Source organism: Paramormyrops kingsleyae, chromosome 1 (assembly GCF_048594095.1).
Source record: "Paramormyrops kingsleyae isolate MSU_618 chromosome 1, PKINGS_0.4, whole genome shotgun sequence".
Classification (NCBI taxonomy): domain Eukaryota; kingdom Metazoa; phylum Chordata; class Actinopteri; order Osteoglossiformes; family Mormyridae; genus Paramormyrops; species Paramormyrops kingsleyae.
Genome location: NC_132797.1, coordinates 24,631,413 through 24,652,131, shown reverse-complemented (window position 1 = coordinate 24,652,131; position 20,719 = coordinate 24,631,413). Strand labels below are relative to the sequence as shown.

At 41.5% G+C, this 20,719-nt stretch overlaps 2 protein-coding genes across 3 annotated transcripts; both read right to left on the bottom strand.

Moving 5' to 3' along the window:
• Nucleotides 1-443: 443 nt before the first annotated feature.
• Nucleotides 444-15,151, bottom strand: LOC111837849 (uncharacterized). 2 transcript variants are annotated; one of them, XM_072712107.1, is made up of 15 exons: nucleotides 14,719-15,151; nucleotides 14,504-14,544; nucleotides 14,276-14,337; nucleotides 14,105-14,184; nucleotides 13,930-13,984; nucleotides 10,795-10,957; nucleotides 9,438-9,611; nucleotides 5,499-7,087; nucleotides 4,376-4,771; nucleotides 2,631-3,282; nucleotides 2,484-2,545; nucleotides 2,243-2,380; nucleotides 1,084-1,247; nucleotides 635-725; nucleotides 444-535 (listed from the first exon to the last, which is right to left on the bottom strand). In XM_072712107.1, the coding sequence occupies exons 1-15, from the start codon at nucleotides 14,740-14,742 to the stop codon at nucleotides 456-458; spliced, it is 3,771 nt and encodes a 1,256-aa protein (XP_072568208.1). In that variant the 5' UTR covers nucleotides 14,743-15,151; the 3' UTR covers nucleotides 444-455. The 2 variants fall into 2 exon arrangements, with proteins under 2 accessions (XP_072568208.1, XP_072568214.1); XM_072712113.1 differs by having other exon boundaries at nucleotides 9,438-9,608.
• A 552-nt stretch (nucleotides 15,152-15,703) lies between these two features.
• On the bottom strand, nucleotides 15,704-20,330 carry msrb2 (methionine sulfoxide reductase B2). Its single transcript, XM_023800195.2, has 5 exons — nucleotides 20,142-20,330; nucleotides 19,465-19,571; nucleotides 19,222-19,298; nucleotides 18,436-18,583; nucleotides 15,704-17,920 (listed from the first exon to the last, which is right to left on the bottom strand). Exons 1-5 carry the CDS (start codon nucleotides 20,257-20,259, stop codon nucleotides 17,816-17,818), a joined length of 555 nt encoding a protein of 184 aa, XP_023655963.1. The 5' UTR covers nucleotides 20,260-20,330; the 3' UTR covers nucleotides 15,704-17,815.
• Nucleotides 20,331-20,719: the final 389 nt, after the last annotated feature.

Below are 20,719 nucleotides of genomic sequence, written 5' to 3'. Positions count from 1 at the left end.
AGCATTTTTTTTTCTTAGCCCAAGCGATAATTCAGATTTTAAAACCAAAGTCATACATTTCCAGCTTACCTCAGCTTAAGTGATGAAAGAAGCATTTTAAAAGAATGTTTTTTCCCCATTTCTTGCAAAACTTAAATGGACTCAAACAATATATTTAATAGATTTTTTGTTAACAAAGACCATAAAAAAAACATTTAATTTAGAGCCAGAAATCAATTTGACAATGTACAAAAAAATGAATCAGCTGCACTATAAAACACAAATAATTACACCAGCATAAAATGCATATTATGTACACAGGAATTTACAGATGTTTGCTTCACCTTGAGGCTCAGCTCAAAATACGGACGAAGGCAACACTAAAATATTAAAATGGTCCAACAGCTTAGACTGTTAATGAATGTAGCCATAAAAAAGTAATGCAGAATAATGTGAAGCCCCCCCCCCACCGCCCTCTACAAGGCGTCTGACAGCATCCGATGGAAAAACAGCACAGCTGGCTCCGCGGTCAGATTCCGCATCTCAAATGGGTGACCTGGGGGGGTGGGGGCATGATAGATGACTAACAGCCACATGCAAGATAAACCAGAGTAAAGATCTGAGCCAAAACAGAAGGGTCAGAATGGTAACATACCGCGGGGCACCATGAACGTCTGTCCAGAGGAAACACAGCTCTCCACACCATTGATCTTCACGCTCAAGGAACTTGTCAGAATGTTGTAAACCTGAACATAAACATAAAAGTAGCTTAAACATAAATATAGAGGTGATAATCTAATGAGTGTTTGAAGCAATTAACAGGACTCTTCCCATACAAGATTACAGATACTGCACATGCAGTGCAATGATTTTGCATCACGTAATGTAAGACATATGAATGCTTTTGCCGAACTAAAGGCAACTCTGTGCCCTATGTTGCTGCCCCCCATGACCCTATACCAGGTAAGCATTTGGAAAATGGATGGATGGACGGACGGATGGATGGATGGATGGACGGACGGCTTCTTGGTGTCTGCATCCTGACCTAATGATTGTGAAAGTCCAGCCCTCACTCTAAGGTGGAGGGTGAGATGATGTACTGACCGACAGGGCCTGGCTGTCCACTTGCAGAGGCTTCTTCATGTAGGACCCAAGCAGGATCTTGCCACTGGAAAAGGTGTTGCTCTTCAGGTCGGTTCTGCAGCCCATGGCTTTTCCGTGGTAACCGTACCACCGGAAGTGCTCAGGAGTGATGACAGGGGAGCCACCTGGGGCAGCAACAAGCCACAGACACATGCCGTTTGTTATTGGGTGTCATGCCAATAAGTCACACTTCAAACAGTACCTATGTGCCATTTTGAGCACCCTTGCTACTAAAAACATGCTTTACAGGTCTAATTGTAATTTAAAACCAATCTAATAATCTAAACAATAACCAACCTAAATTCTGTGCAGGTTGCCTATGGGGGATAAAGCATATCCCTCTTTATAAGATTCAAACCAACTGTGAATTCAAATAGCAAAGGTATCCATGTCTCATTTTCAACTCATTAAAAAAGAATTACATTGTTACACTGTTCAATATATTTCAATTTTGTAATGACACTGCAGCTGATCCACAATGGTAAATTAAACTAAGACCAACATAACTAGGGGCTTGCTGGCCAAAGCAAGCAAGAACTCACTGTCTGGGAAAGAAACGTGGAATCTGATCAAACACCAACTTGCACACTGTCGAGTTCATCATAGGTACTGACCGATTTTTATTGAAAATGAGAGGGTAAAATTCATAATCACCCCATGAGATTTGCAAATTTGACATTTGTGGTTTTTCACCATGACCAATGGCCATGAACAATTTAATGGCAACATTATCATAGAAGCTTGCAGATGATGCCAAAAATATATTAACTGTACTGAAAACAATTTGGGTCACATAAAATCATATGATACATAAATAGTTTTATTTAATATTTGTTAGCGCAAGTTATTTTTGGTCGAAAAACGTGGGATCTACACATCTTGGTTTGGATACGCTGCGCATCTTTGTCTCAGCAACCAGCTTCACTCATGCGTTAGCGGTCTTTGTGACCATGGAATCTTGTGGTTCTCACAGTAACTTCTAGATTTTTCAGTGCCGTTAATTTAGCATTTTTAATAATGGCCCCAAATATTCACAAATTTTCACAATCACTCTCGTGAATGTGAAGGGGTGACTGTTCCCCTCTACCATGTGATGCTAGGAGCAAGGACTGGCACTGACCTGGGCTGCACCACACGCTGTTCAGCCACTTGACCAACTCTGCCCGGTCCTCCACCTGCAGCCTTATGGGACTCAGGGGTGGGTTACACATGTGACCCTCTGATGGGATGTCCATGGCGTTTTGAAGAAACTGCGCTCCTGGAGTATTCGAGAGAGGGTTACAGATTCAGCATGGAGAACGAAACTCCGTAGCTGTACCACCCCCCCCCCCCCTCAGGTGGAAGGACTACTCTACACTTACTCGTATTCTCAGAGGCCTCCTCTTCAATGAATGATGATGGTCCACTCCTGAATCCCTTCAAACTAAAGTCATGAAAACGGGGGAGAAAAAACTTCAGGAATGAGAGCACACCAGCACACAAGTACACTGACTTATCGCTAAACCTACCCTTCGGTATCTGTTGACTGTTCATCAAGGCACAGCATTGCCCCTTTGTTCCTGGCCATCTCCAATCGGCTGGTCTGCACGACTGAAGCCTTAACCAGGTTCACAGTCGGAATAGATGGTACGGGCTCCAGATCATTGTCAAGCTTGTCAATGGTATCCGGTACATCATCCACTGGGGACAGGCTGCGTCTGGGTGCTGTGTACTTGTCCTGTAGGGGGCGCTGTGGAAGACCTCGGGTCACAGCTTTGCTAGGGGTATATATGGCATCAAAGGAGGCCAGAGAGGTTCGGACGTTCTGTGGTGGGGGCAGGTTCCTGCTGTCCCAAGCGGCAGGCTGGGTGTGCCGCTTCGGATTTCCCCTTTTCCAAGCGTTGCCGGTGTCATTCAGAGCTCTGCGGGGTGGCTGGTTTTTTTGTGGCATCTTCAAGCATGCTTCCTCCCGGCATCTCCTGGTGGTTTTGGGGGAGCAGTGAGGCGGTGAGCCACTGTCCTCATCCATCGCTGCTGACTTCGGGACCTCCCACCAGTTGCTGGAAGCCTTCCTGCACCGATTTCCCAACCTGTCCCCCTGGACTCCATGCTGGGATCCTTGCTGGATGGGGGAACGGCTTGATTGAGTTTTGGATTCGGAATTCTGCATGTGTTCACAGTCTACAATAAACAAAGAAAATCATCATGGGATATTTGTTTATCACCACACTCACTGCATCACATCACACTGCATCAGGGCTATGGGGTCCACACAGACCACAACCTGATGGCCACAGTGTCCCCGTCACTGCGCCAGGGCTATGGGGTCCACACAGACCACAACCTGATGGCCACAGTGTCCCCGTCACTGCGCCAGGGCTATGGGGTCCACACAGACCACAACCTGATGGCCACAGTGTCCCTGTCACTGCGCCAGGGCTATGGGGTCCACACAGACCACAACCTGATGGCCAAAGTGTCCCCGTCACTGCGCCAGGGCTACGGGACCCACACAGACCACAGGATGGGCCAACCTACTGGCCACAGTGTCCCAGTCACTGCGCCAGGGCTACGGGATCCACACAGACCACAGGATGGGCCGACCTGTTGGGTACAGTGTCCCCAGTGTCAACTGGAGCCACAGGTTCTTGAATCGAACTTATTTTTAAGTAACAATTTAGATGAAAAAACATTTAAACCTATTACAATCTTGTATACCTGGATCATGTCAAGTAATTAATCGTTAATGAATTGAGACGCATCATTTATCCCATGCAGTTACTATTTGTTTCTATATCTGTTAATTATATAAATCTTAGTGAACTACTGAAGGAACTACTGAAGGAAAAAACTAAGGAACTATTTAAGGAAAAAGTAATGAACAACAAGAGAAACAATGTCATGTTGATTTTAAGTCCGTGACAGATTTTTAAATCATAATTAAATCCAGCCCAACAATCGATCATTTTCCACAGAGACAACAAAGCAACACTCAGCACTGATAGGCTAATTTTAACACCAGCTGTGCAGTGGATTATCCGTATAAAGTTTTTTCATTCTTTCACGTTTTTCTCTAGACTAACATAAAAAATGTAAACGCCTTGTTGGTGTCACGTGCATACATGCGCGCCTGGGTCGGTGCTGGATGCCTTAACATTGCGTATCCCAATGTTTGTAAATTAAGACAGCATTTTATTAGATATCACCCAGCCCTAGTACGGGTATGAAACTCTCAGCAGCTCAGCAGTACACATACAGGCTATGAGCACGATACCTGCTGCCTGGCTGGTGCTGTGGCAGTGGTCAGACGCCGTGGGGCAGGGCCACCCTGTGGGTTTCTGCTTACAAGACCTGCTGCTCTTCTCCTTGGCCTTGTTCCTGACAGCCTCTACACTGGACCCTGTTGCGCTCTTCTTTGAGCTGGCATGTCTGTCCCGCTGCTTCTTGTTTGGGCGCACCGAACCCACTCTCTCCTGATGCCCCCTTCCTCTTTTCACTGCATCGTCGCCCCCCTCTTCATCGCCATCCTGGTTGATAAGCCACCAGGACCCAGGCTTCCTCCGCATCCTCTTGCCTTCATAATCGTCTGAGGAATGGTTGCTCCCTTCCTGCCTCTTGCACGGATCATCTGCTGACGTCAGCTGTGGATATCCACTACCTTCTTCCTCTCCTGCAGAGGAAAAGGAGAGATGCAGAGTACTCAGCTTGATGAAAACGATTTAAGCCAGTTCACAGATTCCTCTCATTTTTGCATGGCACAGAATCATCTAAAGCCACTTGTGTGTGTCTGTGTTCATGCAATTTGGAGTATCCATCACACTAATCTGTATACACACAAGTCATTAGTAAGATAGATCCCATTTTGAGTGCAGCTCCCAGTGAAATGAAAATACCCGCAGCACCAGCACAACATCCAAAGTTAAGCAAGCAACCGTCCCTGACACGTTTTCGAACTGTGTGCCATATGATAAGAATGGGGCACGATGGAAGGCGATAACAAACGCTGTGTATATTGCAAAAGACATGGTGCCCATACATACTTGTAAAAAGTTTTTACAAGTTTCTAAAAGTGTTTCCAATGGCGTGGGTCAGCCATCTCACTTACAAGCATCTTTTTTGGCTTGTCAGATTGAACTTTAACACTAAAGTAAAAAAATTAAGTTAAAACTTGTTTTGAACCATTTATTTGTCATCTGTAGTTTGATTTTGAGTAGGGGAGGGGAAAATCGATTGAAATTGAAAATCGGATTTATTGTGGAAAAAATCAGATTTTATTTTTAGGACATATTGCCCAGCTCTAGCCCTAATATTTAGTTATCTATTCAAAATTTGTTTTATTACAGACAATACAATATAGACAGGTACAAAGGTCTTGAGTACAGTGTTAAACCCCTCACCTGGAGTGGGGGTGCGCTGCCATGAGGAGTCACGTCCAGCGTCTTGGTCAATCGCATCTTCCCCTGGGTCATCTGGACCACCCGATGTTGCATCTGTCAGCCTCAAATTCTGCCGGCTGCTCCTCTTAAGCTTTTTCCTGCCTGCCTGTTTTTTAGCCCTTTCTATTTTGGAGTTCTTACCTTTCCTCTCTGTTAAAATCCCTTGTTGATTGGTGGAGGCGATTTGCGGAACCCTGGCAACTTTTCCTGATTTAGTCTTTTTGGTGGATACTGAATGTTCTACTCCAGTGTCACTGTCATTTGTCCTATGGGCTTGACGTGGCTCAGTCTTTTTGGTGGGTACCGAACGTTCTACACCATGGTCAACGTCATTCTCGCTTTGGACTTTGCCCACCTTGGTCTTTTTGGTGGGTACTGAACGTTCTACACCATGGTCAACGTTATTCTCGCTTTGGACTTTGCCCACCTTGGTCTTTTTATCAGGAACTGAATGTTCTACTCCACGGTCACTATCAATGTCATTCACACTTCGGACTTTGCCCAGCTTGGTCTTTTTGGTGGGTACTGAACGTTCTTCGTCACGATCAATGTCTTTTTCCATTTGGCCTTTGCCCACCTTGGTCTTTTTAGCAGGTATTGAATGTTCTAATCCACGGTCACTATCAATGTCATTCTTACTTCGGACTTTACCCAGCTTGGTCTTTTTGGTGGGTACTGAACGTTCCCCGTCACGATCAACGTCTTTTTCCATTTGGCCTTTGCCCACCTTGGTCTTTTTAGCAGGTATTGAATGTTCTAATCCACAATCACTATGAATGTCAGTCTCACTTTGGACTTTGCCCAGCTTGGTCTTTTTGGTGGGTACTGAACATTCTCCGTCAAGATCAACGTCTTTTTCCATTAGGCCTTTGCCCACCTTGGTCTTTTTAGCAGGTATTGAATGTTCTACTTCACGGTCACTATCAATGTCATTCTCACTTCGGACTTTGCCCAGCTTGGTCTTTTTGGTGGGTACTGAACGTTCTCCGTCAAGATCAACGTCTTTTTCCATTTGGCCTTTGCCCACCTTGGTCTTTTTAGCAGGTATTGAATGTTCTACTTCACGGTCACTATCAATGTCAGTCTCACTTCGGACTTTGCCCAGCTTGGTGTTTTTGGTGGGTACTGAACGTTCTACGTCAGGATTAACATCTTTTTCCATTTGACCTTTGCCCACCTTAGTCTTTTTGGTGAGTACTGAACGTTCTATGTCAAGATCACCATCTTTTTCCCTTTGAACTCTGCCCGGCTTGGTCTTTCTTGATGCCTGAAGCTCATTGTCTCTGCCAGTCTTAGTCCGTGTTTGTGTGGGACTCCCCATCCCAGACGAGGCCTCATTGGGAATTTCAGTGCCATCCTGCACTACTCTCCTTTTCTCCCCCACCTCCCTCTGCTGACAATCACTGGCGTCATCAATTCTGTGGGGGTTTGGTCGCTTCCGGATGAAAATTCGATCTGGTACTGCAAATTCTTCATCGTCCATTATTAAGAAGTCCTCTTCTGGATCCGGTTGGGCAGAAACAGCAACAGGTGAATGCTGTTTCCAAGAGCTAAAACAAATAAATTCAATAAATAAAGTAATTGATCAATTCACTGTTGTTGAATTAAAATTATTCCAGCCAATCTTCTACTATGAGCTACCATGAACATGATAGAACAACTGTCTACCCAAACGAATGAAGAAAACTTACTATAATAAATGTTTTTAAAACCACCTTAAAGTACATTTACCCATTAAGCTTACGTACCGATTATGCACACTGACATGTTTATTCTCAAATAGCACTAAAACCTATTCTGGGACCTTTATTGATTAATCAATAGATGAATATCTTATTACATATCTCCTGCAATTTCTAGCTAAATAAGATAACGGCGTGTTAGGATATGGTCATACACACGCTCACATTCAGATGCAACCACACTGAAAGCGGGCTGAAAAGTTCTCGGCAGCAGACCCCTGGGAATTTCTTTTCTGGGGTAAATGTTACTACATATTGCAAAATGAAGAATTTGCTCAAAACTGCATATAGCATAACTATGAGCTTGACATTGAGAAATTATAATGCAATTAAAAGACTTTTATAGACATAGCAAGAGCTCTATAGAACATAGCAAACCAGTTATGGAAAAACTTTGACACTGGTTTAACATCAAATTGCACAGAATCTTAGCGTTTGGCTTGCTTTAAATTAAATAATTTAATAATAATTTTAATACAGTAGAACCCTGGAACTTGAACACCTCTTAACTCTACCAACTTGGACATTGAATGGGTCTGTTGAAATTTTATTGACTCATACCTCGACTTAAATCTTGGAACTCGACTGTTCCTGCTAAAACTTGTATGGGTCGAGACACGTTCAACTCTACCATTATGGACCTCAAATGGGTTGGTCAAGAAAAATCTAACCTCAACTCGACCAAAAACTCAGAATATGACAAAAACAAAACAGGCCTGCTAAAACGTGTGCAGCTCAAGACATGTCTCTGATGGGCAGAAAAAAAGGCAAACGAACATACTGGGGTGCTGATGCCAATGACTCGCTCTCAGTTGCACAGTACCTCTTGACCGAGTTCGACATGTGAAAGATGTGTTCCTGTGTTCAGTGTTAATTTTTTTGTGCTTTATCTACAATACATTCAGTGATACACTAATCATGGCCCCTAAGAAAGTAAGCAATGACAGCAACAAACCAAAGAGGAAAGTAGTGAGAGTAACTGTAGAACTTAAAAAGGAAATCACAGCGAGACCTGAAGGTGGTACACGTCTACTCTCGCTTAGTATGGAATTGTCATTTACTTCATGTTTATCACTTTTGTATGTGTGCTTTTCATGTGTGTATGCATTTCATATTGATTGTTAAAGCTTTTTATCATTAGTTAGATAGGTAGATAAGTTTAAAAAATCATTTTGGGGTCTGGAATGGATTAAATCCATTTATATAATTTCTTATGGGGAAATTCAACTTGGACCTAAGTTTGTGTTCCAAAGTGCCACTATATTTTCATTTTCTTAAGCAACAGCAGTTTTAGATAACTAAATATTTTTACAATTATATGTCCACGGTGAGCCTTAAATGTACAGTGCTAGTTAAATCATAGCACAAGTGTGACTTCTTTTGCAAACATTTTCTATATCATTTGTTGTTACAACTGCAGTATATCCATTTATTGAGCGAGCAAAGTGAGTTATATCTGAACATAGTCACTCCTTCACATTTGCAAGGGTTAGGGACCAAAGACCCTTGTGAATGTGGAAATTATTAAAATAAAAAAAAATAAAAAAAAAAAAAAAAAAAAAAAACTTGGGTCCTTTAATTTGTGCAAAATTAAAGGCACAAAAATGTTTCAAAGTTACTGCAAAAAATTCAAGATTCCACAGTCACAGAAACAGCCGACGTGAGTGAGGCCAGTTGCAATTACATTCATGGAACAGCCAGTTGGTTCCAGTAATATCATAATGATATCAATTGGTGGTCCACAATGATAACGTGATTCCACACAACATTTTTGATATAGAAGCGACTATCTATAATGTAACTTATGTATCAGTGGTGCAACAGCCAAAGAACACTAGTACTAATAGGTACTAGTTTTAAACTACCTAGTTTCAACACAGAACTTCATGATCAAACGTACGCTGAACTGGTGCAACCCACTGCAGAGCTTAAGTTAGTATTAGCCTAAATATTTAATAGAACTTAAAAATGTTACATGTCCATCATGGGCATACTCCCCATCTGTTACAAATGTTTTTTAACCAGTGGAAATGCAGGCTGGTTCTCAGGTCCTGCCATTAAGCATCACCTGAGAACCAGCTCCCTTTTAGCATCAGTACCAGCACCAGTAGAAATAAGGAGAAAGATCCTCCTTCTGAAATACCACAGAGAATCATACCTTGTTGCCTTGGATCGGCCAGCATCCTTCAGTTTCAGCAGAAAGCCAGAGGCTTCCTTTCCTCCTTTCGAAGGTCCAACCTTTGACCCCTGGGCAAATTTGGGGTCTTCAGCTACAAGGTGAGCATTAAGGGCAGAAGATGCTTCTTGTGGCTCTCTGGCGTTATCTGTGCTGCTGTCAGAAAAAGGGTGAGGGGAGCACTGAAATAACCAAATAACATGCTGTGCTCGAGCTGGAACCACACCATATTTAGATCATAACCTTTTTTTATGGTACGATACTTTTTTTTTCTTCTTTAAATCAACATTGCTGCTATTTCTCAGAAAATACAGCCTCACCTAAGTAACACTGAACATATGCATAACGCTGCAGGTTTCTCCTAAAAACCTTATTGTGGCAAATGGTAGCCTTACATACAAATACTGAGGGGGGTCCAAACAACACATTTGAGTTTCAGTTTCTAACAGGATTTAAAGTATTCAGCAGGTCACTTCAATATAAAAATAACTACACACAAGATCGGATCATGTGAAACATTTGTAAGGTATTACATATATAGATACACACATTTTATAACATTTAAGCTAGGGCTGGGCGATATCATATCGATATTATATCGCGCATGCGCAATAACTTCAGATGACAGGCGCAACATTTGGCCATGCGCCAGCTTTTCGGTGCTATACGGACATTTCCTTACGCCCACAATTTAAGCAGTTTAGTAATATGGCTAAAATATTAATGAGGCTTTGTATGACGTCCAAAAGTCATTATTAGTATAAATACGGCATATCCTTATGTTTAATAAATGTGTCAGACTTTGAACTGCAAAAAGTACCACCACAGCGCCGACGTCTTTTTACCTGGTTTATCCACAAGATCTCCTCTTTTAAAAGATGTTTTGGCTGCTCTTCTTCACCGCGACTACCAAAGCGCTATACCAAACCGTAGTATACCAAACCGTAGTATACCAAACCGTAGTATACCAAAACAGTATTATGTGGGGTGCTCCGCTAATCGAATTTAAGAAACATAAAGTTTATACAGATCACTAACTTTTGGTTATCACAAAACGCATATGATTAATATTTAAGCCATACTACTAATCTTACCAAATTATGGGCCGTATATCACCGAAAAGCTGGCGTCCGGCCAAATGCTTTGTCTGTCATCTGAAGCCCTAGTGATTATTGCGCATGCACGATATAATATCGATATGATATCGCTCAGCCCTAGCTGGGATACAATGACTGAGAACTGATGGCATTTCAAGCAAAGCAAGTCAGTCATTTTCAAACAGTATAAAGATGTTCCACTGACTGCAATTACATTACTATAGAACTAGCCATATACATACCACTTGGAAGGCTCTTTCAGTTCAGACTGCAGATCAGGATCTCCGTACACTTTGTCAAAGAGCAGTGGGGAGGCCCTGATGTCATCCTCACCAGCGCGTCCATCTCGACTTCCCTCGTTCCGCAGCTTTTCAATAGGGCTGGAGGTTCTTATCAAGCCATCACCTTTCAAAGAATTCAAATAGAACAACACTTATTTAAGGTTACTCTTGCTAAGCAGTTTTACTACAGCCTCTCCCTGTTTAGCGACCACCTCGGTTAACAACCATTTGCCAATACGAATTTGCGACCAAATTTCATTCACCTATCTACGACAAAAGTCAGAGAGAGAGAGACCTTTGAAGTTGAATGTACAAAATGTTAATGCCAATTTTGAGAAATAATAGAAACTGGGTATAGAACACTGAAGAAAAACTGTAAGCATCATCATGGGAATTCCAAGGCCAGGGCTCTTCAAATCTGGCCCTCGATTCCAAATCCAGGCCTTGTTTTCAGTTCTCCCAGATAGTTTAATAATTACTGATTCTGACTGGCCACAGAGGCTTCAGACCTGGATCACAGGTAAAGGCAGGTTGGAAAATCAGCAGTGTTTGGCCCTTATGGACTGTGATTTAAATAGCCCTGGGCTAGGCCAGTGCGATTTTTGCTTATCCGTTGTCGGTAAAGAACTGTTGCAAAACAAGGAGTGGTTGTATTTGCTTGAATTCCTATATATTAAATCAGTTTAACACTTAGGTGAAAAAGCATTTTACAGAAATGGCTGCAGTCTCCCCAAAACCAAGGTAATAAAGCTGGAATAATACTTCACGGCAAATTTTACGACAGTGGCCGATTTGCACCATTTTGTTTCAAAACATTTTTACGACCCAGTCTGATCCCAATAATATTTCTTTTCACTACATTAGGCTAATTTTACAGGCTACTTGTGAGCAATTTACACCAGCCCAGAATGAGATATTCAGCCACATATTCTGATTTTGGATTCTCTGTGTTCTCTGTCTGTTTAATGAAAGTTCTGCATAACACCTGCACTTGTGTCTGCGTGCATGTTTATGGGTTTCATTATGGACGGCTGCCATTAATATGCTGCAGGAAAGTCAGTATATTATGCCAATAGGACAAAGAACTTATTTCATTCATATTCTTCTGATCCCACTGATTTGGAGTGATACAAACATGGCTGAAATAAACACAAAATATGCCAAACTTCATTTTTCAGATCAGAGTGAACCAAAGCTATAAGTGAATGAAATACATGTCGCTGAATAGCAGCAATTTCAAATGATGGAAAAAAAAAAAAAAAAAATTTAATTCCAAATATAGGATATTTAGGTACCAGTGTTGATCCAAAAAACTAGAAAAAGATGACCAGAGTGAACACTTAAAATAACAAGCAATAAACAGAGTTTAACAGGGTTCTTGCAGGTTTCAGTAAGCTAAATAAGACCTTTTTAAGACCTTTTAGGACCATTATGAGTAAAATTTAAGACCAACACCATGCATTACTAGAAACATTCAAATGATACCAGAAATTCTCATATTTTATGTCACTCATATCCTTAGACCAATGTCCACATATCATATATGTATGTATATGGTCTTTCTATATCGCGGATTTTCACCTATCGCTGATGGGTCTGGATCCCCCGCCTATCGCGGAAGTTACGCTCCAGCGTGGCACACGGGAGGAGCGGATGAGCGGGGCAGGACATTAATCAGATTTTTTAGATTTTCTAAGCAATTTTTATTCAAATAAGTTTTTTTCATCTCTATTTTGCTTTTTTTTGTCTTGGTTTAACTTTTTGAAATCTTGTTTTTATAAAGCACATTAAATAACCCCTGTGTATGATAATAAAAACTTGCCTTGCCCTACCATAAGGAGACCGAGAAACGTTCTCCTCAAGACCACACAAACAACAAAAAATTATATGCTGGAAACTAAGACATTCACAAGGTAACTCCATGAAAAGCTCTGCAAAAGTGGAAATTTGTTTATTTTATGATAACGTGAACCAACTGGCTAGAAGTTGCCTTTTAACTGACTCCAGTCATCAGAGAAAAAAGTTACTAACGCACTACATCAGAACATTTACATTGCAATAATGTATGGCATGAAATAAACTTGTAACTATATCATTCAGTAATACAAATAATAAAACATACCGTTCACACTGGCCTCAAGAACTACGTAAGCGCTTGATTCCCCTGCACTTCCTGTTGTGGCTGAGCGTGCACCTGATGTCAGTGGCTGAAAGTGCACGTTCTGCAGCCAGACCCTTCTCAAACTGTTGTTTGTTTGCCTAGCTGCAGTGATCACGCAATGGGATTTGTAGTTTTATTACCACGCAGAAACCGGTGCAGACCAGAAAACACAACCAACGGATTAGTTTTACAGCATTTTACTATTTTACTATTTTATTTTCTGCGGACAATGCTTTTTGGGAATGAACGGAGGTAAGAATTTTAAGACTTGGGTAAATTAAAGACCTAGGATGAAAATCTGATCATTTTAAAGACATTTTAAAGCCTTAAATTTAACTTTCTGAATTTTTGACTTTTTAAGACCCCGCGGGAACCCTGGTTTAAGTCAAGAGAATCATTAACACCAGGGGCTTGTAACCTGTTTCATAAAGCTGTGGCCTGTACTACGAAGCGGGGTTACTGGTTTATCGGGGCAACTTGTTGGATTTAAGGTACCACAGTTTAAATGCACTTCATATATTCGTTCACTTGCATTTTGCCCAGACTACCTTAAATCTGACAAGTTACCCCGATAAGCCAGTGACCCCGCTTCGTAGTACAGGCCACTGGTCTGGTGGAATATCACTGCTGTATGCAAGCAGACTGTGACCACCCTCATCTGCAGCCAAACGTAATATGAACACAAGCTGCCGCACAAACGACCACCTGCAGCCTGAAAGCACATGCAGAAAAGTATGAACCAGGCTTAATGTCAGGCTAAGCTTCCAATGAGCAATCTGTTACAAGTGCAAATAACTGTGAGAAAGAACTACACAATGCTTATAAACCCTGCTTAATAACCATAAAAAGTTCTGTTTTGCTGTTTTTAATATACCTGCATGTGCATTTCATTTAGGGCTTTACTGCAAAGAGACAGGATGTGGCACATTTCCTACCTTCGCTATTCAGAGGACTCTCAAAGATCTGAAGGGACAGCACCAAAGGTTGAACCTGCATTCAGAGAACAGAGATCTTCACAAATTAATTTGTGGCAACCCCTACTTTAATTATTTTTTTTTAAATCTGCCCCCCTTCAACAATAAAGGCCCAGATACAAATCATGGGACTCACTTTTACCCCATCCTCATCTACGGCGCTGCTTGACAGCGGTGACAGCCCAGACAACTGGCTCCCCACCTCTGGTGACGAATCTGCGAATAACATGCACACATGAGTACTGGTCGACCGCCAGCACGATTACAGCCACTGAAACCGGCGACCCTTTAAGTGTAATTCACTTACCAAGCTCGTCAAAGCACTCCTCTATGTTGCGCACAACGTCTCCTTTCCTCTGACTTTGTGCCCTGTAACGGATCAAGTTACACTTACATGCGGCATCGTTAAGTTTACAGTAATAAAGTAAATATGACAGAAGCCATGAAGACAATAGCCGGAATTCTTGGTTACGTTAAAATTCACATTCAAAAGATATTTAGATGACATTTACAAGTGCCAAGAAGGCCCGTCTACCTTTCGAGATTGAAGTAGCGAAGCTTCGACGGCGGCTTTCCCTGAAAAGATACGAGTAAACAAAGCGGTGGGTGTGAGGACGCGGCTCGGCGAATGGCTGCACCTCCGACCCGGGAAAGACGCCTAAACCGCCGGAGCCGAACTAGCCAACAAAGGGCGTATAGCACCAAGTACGAGTAGGGACAAGTCAGAAACTAAAACATCGCAATACTAACCAGGTTGAAGTATCTGCGCTCCATGCTGGAAACAACATTAACGAACGCTTTTAACCGCCAATTTTAAAAATGTGTATTTACATCACTTAGTAAGTTAGTTAAAAATCGAATAAGTTCAAATACACTGATATGCAAATATAGCACATATAATTAAGCGTATAGTATAAAACAGAAACTCATTGTAGAAATAATGTTGGAAACTGATTTAACAATTAGCAAAACAGAGCAAAGTAATCTTCCTTAGTTTTCTATAGCCCGCGCTCTGACGCAAAAAAAAACATCCAAACTTGGGTGCAATGCATCATGGGAGCATCCCTTAACCGTAATACTCCTAAAAAGTGAATTCGGAAAAGTGTATATCATTACAGAACGCAACACGCGTTAGATGTTGTTGTATGCAGCGTACTGACACGGGAACTGTGGGTACTATCGGTGCTGCAAACCATCTTACCGTGTTCTCAGCCACCTTATATAGAAACGAATGTCTTGCCTTGTTTGTTTATGCATCTTCTGTAGACTCGCTTAACTTTCAGATGTTATCTGTATTTATTAGAACTAGACGTACTTAATACTGTAATATTAGATAATTATGTTAACAAATGTTATCCTGTCGTTTTAATGGGAAAATGTATTTCATGGATATCGAGAAGAGTACAATCCTTTATCTTCTGTTGTCTATATGGTTTAATAAAATATGCGTAATCATAAAAGCTTCCCTAATATTTTCTAATCTCACTATCATTGCCAGATGCACATATTGTTGATTGTTTTCTATCACTTAATTTGTTTACCTTCTGAGTTAAGTAATCCAGTGTATCTATATATAAATTAGCTAAGATACCTCCCTAACTTCCTACTCATCATGAATCCCCCTGTTGTGAAAAATCATGGGCTGGAAGAGGAGCTGCTCATTTGGGATGGTGGAAATGCCAGGAAACAACCCAAACTGCTCATTGTAGCATTTATAAAAACAAAATACACATAGTTTGGTTATTATGCTGTATTATTTTATTAGAATTGACATGCAAGTCACATAGACTATATGGACATAAGTATTGGGACACACCTCTTAATCACTGAATTAAGGTGATTCATTCAGACCCATTGCCACAGGTGTATAAAATCAAGCACCTAGCCATGCAGTCAGGTTTACAAACATTTCTGAAAGAATAGGTTGTTCTAAATAGTTCAGTGAAATCAAGTATGGTGCTGTCATAGGATGCCACCTTTGCAATAAATCAGTTTGTGAAATTTGCCAGGGAATTGGGAGAGAGCAAAAACGTGGACTGTCTGGAGGTCCCCGAGGACTGGATTGAGAAACCCTGTTGTAAAACACACTTCCACTGGACTGTGGAGCAGTGGAGACATGTTCTGTGCAGTGACGAGATTCCAACTTTGTGGGAACAGTCTGGGGAAGGCCCTTTTCTGTTCTAACATGACTGTCCCAGAGCACAAAGCAAGGTCCATAAAGAGATGGTTGGCTGAGTCTGATGTGGAATAACTTGACTGGCCTACACAGAGCCCTGACCTCAACCCCATGAAGCACCTTTGGGATTAACTAGAACAGAGATTGCAAACCAGACCTTCATATCCAAATCAGGGTCTGACTGCACAAAAACTCTTCTGGCTGAATGGGCAGGAATTCCCACAGACACACTCCATAAACTTGTGGACCTTCCCAGAAGAGTGACAGCTGTTATAGTTACAAAGGGGGGCCCAACTCCATGTTGATGCCAATGGATTTAGAATGGGATGTCATAAAAGTTCCTGTAGGTGTAATGGCCAGGTGTCCCAATACTTTTGTCCATATTGTGTATCTGCAACACAAATATATACGCATATGTTTGCATTGTTAAACATGTGACCCTATTTGTTAATCACAACATTTCATGTTATTCGTATTCATTAATTCAAAAGCTCAATAAAATATATACGATCTGCCTTTCTACATTAACACAGTTTATCCATAGCTACTAAATTATAATTTCTTAACAGTGAAACTACAAAGCCCTCACCAAGGTAAACAAAGTAAATGCAAGCTGCACATTTGGTTAATTTGGTATTTTACAATTTGCCACGTGTACAAATTAACTGTCATTTTAATGTGCTGCTTCACCTTCTGGCCAATTTGGTCAAAGTTCTATGGCAAATCTATCCAGCTCTATGTTAAACATAAAATAGGCCCCACATTGTTCCATTCTTCTGTTTGTTCTAGACCACTGTGAAAAATAAAACATGTATACAGATCAAAAATAATTAGATTTCCATTCTTCATGTGCTAGTCAGGCCACCAGAGGAAATTTAAAGCTTTCCTTCCATCCATCTGTCCATCCATCCACCTTCTTTTTTTTACAGTGGGAATTATTTTTACAAAGATAACAATCTGGGGAGCTATGGAGTCACGACGCTTATATTTTACCAACCGTGGAAAGGGAGGAGTCTGATTGTCGCAATCGACTAGGAATGTCTTCAAGATCGACCTGTCAGTCGCAGTTAAGGTGACCACCTACTCCATGTCAGGAGGATGCTATGAGCTACTTCAGGTTTTCCAAACTACTTCAAAACTGAAAGACTCCTGTGCTTGGTTAAACAGAGTAATCAGTTCCTCTTCTGCTTTGACTTGTTTATTTCCTTGATTGAAAGACTCATCCTGCTGTTTCACTGGATTTCACTGCATTAGTGACACAGGCATGATTACATGAGACTGACCAATCACCACACAGCAAGGAGTTAGTGCTAAAGTGAAATCCAGGTGTTTTTAATGGAGATGGTAGTTTACAAACCCTGTCCCAGCTCAGTGTCTCCCCGACATGGATTAGGTGGTCACCCTAATCGCCATCGACTGGTTGGTGACTACTGGCCTACAGGGTCAGGGGAGACGAACCAAAGAAAGACGGGGCACAGGGTAGGAAACAGCTAGGATGGGATGCCACACACACACACACACACACACACACACAGAAACTAGAGACACCAACTCACCCACCTACAAGTCTTTGGACTTTTGAGGAAAATGGAGAAGACCTAGCATGCAGCATAGTGAAAACATGCAAACTGAAGCAAAGATAACAAATTAATGTTTTTTTCCCCCAGTGCATTACTTGACTCGGGGTTTGAAGCTCAGGGCAACACTGTTGATACAGAAGCGATGGCCAGTCGGATCAGGACCATCGTCAAACACGTGACCCAGGTGAGCATCACACTGTCACAAAAATCAGAGTTAATTGGAGAGGTGCAATGACAAATAAAATAGCCAAACAAAACATGAATCTCACATTATCAGCTAAATCACTGCAATAGCTTACATTAAGGAGTCCATTATTAGAACAGTCAGGCAGGTAAGTTTTGTGTTACATAGGCGAGTAGCCTACAAACTAGGGTGACCAGATAATACATGTCAGAGAGGACACTTTGAGCTACTTCAGGTTTTGCAAACTACTTTAAAACCCAAATGGCTCCTGTGTTTTGCTACACAGTTCAGTTCTTCTTCTGCTCTGAGCTGTTTCACATTAACATTAATGACACATGTATGATTACAGGAAACTGACCAATCAGCACACAGCAAGAACTCGATGCTTAAGTGAAATCCAGGTCCTGTTGATTGAAATGGAAGTCTGCAAATCCTATCCCAGCTCAAAGCTGACATATATTATCTGGTTACCCGACCACAAAAGGGCATGACTGCCCCGAGTGACATGCTTTGGCTGTGTCACCCACCTGTTTGCATATGACTTCTGTGCCCATGCTGCCCAGAGAGCAATCCGGGCGCCTCAGGATGTTGGCATGGCTCTCATCCCGTTCCCAAGTGCCGTGAGCCTCATAGAAGGACGGCCACCCTGTCCCCGAGTCAAACTTTGATTCCGAGCTGTAGGGATAGAGGAAAACCAGACAGGAGCATCGACTGCTTTGAATTTTTTTTGTTCAATATAAACCCAAACTGAAGTTGCAGATTATTAAACAAACATCGTCCAACTATTTATTCAGGACAAGATGGGTGGGGGCTGGAGGCAACACATATATACATAGACATAAAAATATGCAATAGATATTGGGGCTGAACTGAAGGAACTGTGCAAGTTGGGGAAAAGATAAAGCCTAAGCAAATGGTGCTGTAATAATCATTTTTTTCCGGGCCTTGTTAAATATAAACGAACACTAGAGGGCACCAAACCGATGTCAGTTGACCTACATCAAATCATTATAATGGATTATTACGAACTAGACATAATAATTCCACACTTTCTGACGGCACACATTAAGTAACCAATTATACATTAAATACGTGCGGTTCAAGAAACTAAATCTGAATTCAAAGAATTACAGATTAGAATAATATCCACCGATTTCCTTTGGTTTAGTAACTGCTTTGACTTGTTTCGTCTCATCAGCATAGTCATTTTCAATTGATTACCCATAATACAGAGGAATTGGCCCAGACTTTGAAATTAGAGGTTTATTGTTAATAATAGTAATGGTGATGATGATAACGGTGAGGCCACTTACTTAAATAGGGGCGTGTCGCAGCAGACACAGTGGTACATGCCTTCTTCACTGTGGTTCAGATATATTCCACTGAAGGGCTGGAGACAGTGTTCACAATCATAGTTAATCACATAATGGCATCTCCGATTGTGCATCACTTTAAGAATACTAGAAGGGGCTACTTTGCCTGGGTTTCCACCTGGAAACCATATATCTGCTGCTTTGAATCCACTCGCACTGGGTGACTCAATAACAGCTACTCACTATTTCGGTGCTCCTCTCCCTGGTCACTACATACTGCTCCGGGGTCAGCTTCTTCTGCCAGTCCATAGATTTTCCTGACTCGTCATAACGTGTCAGAGACCGCAGACCTGCACACAAATATCTCTCACTTAGGTACATTTTGCTCAGTGCAGCGGTAATTGTTCTTGTTGCTAAACTACAACTATGTTGTTGGGGTGAAAGTTGGCAAACCTGCTCCCCTCCCTAGCTTCGTGCAAGACAAGCAACTCAGAGATTTGTAAGTGAATGTTAAGGCGATCTTGGAAGAACTATTTAACATTCAGAGCACTATCACGTAAACCTGCGTATGTGGTAATTAGATTTTTCCCAGAATGACAAGGTTTAATTTTTGAAGAATAAGAATGAAACTACCGTAAATATTCAGATTGATGGTCTAGCGTTATATTGAGTTATTTTATGCATTATATTCATAGACAAAGGCTATTAACAAGTACAACGATTATTTTGTCTTTCCGTATTTTCTTTGGGAAACCAACATTTTCGAAAAACACAGGACAGATGTAATAATTGCAGAGGAAAATGACATTGAACGAAACCGAATTATCTGATTAAGACTTGTAATTTAAATCGATTTAACTTACCCTCACGCAAAAATAATAAAAACAATAATAAAATGTTAAAAGTCGCAATACACATACCAGCATATGTGAATACCGTACGCGATGGAGCGATCGTTCTCCTTGAAAACACACGCGCTGCCTTAACAGCCCCTTCATTGGCAGCTAAGAAATAAAGGCGAGAGGCAACGCTGGACATGCTGTTCTCCTTTAGTCCAAAATGCAAGCTGTTGGTCAACTGGCGACTGGCGACTGAGTCAAGGTCCTGTCAAAGCAGGTGCCTTTTGAATGCACCTCGGTTTATGCTGCCTGCTGACCAGACGTGGATAATTTCGTCTGAGAATTAAATGACAGCATGGAGATGATACAAATGTCAACGATCTTTATCATCTTTTTAAATGGCGTTAATCAATCTAGACCGAAGACATCTACCAACATTCATTAATCTTAAATGGAACAAGGTCTGAATACGTGGTAAATACCAGATGCTAAGAACTTTAATGTAAGTGATGGCCCTATCAATCCTAATGTTATTTCTTAAAACGCTCGCTTTGACATTTCATCACGAATATTATTTGAACTCCACACTTTTGAACCAGTTGGCCAAATAACATCCAACGATAAGCGAACCCACCCTAACCAATTGAAACACCAAACAT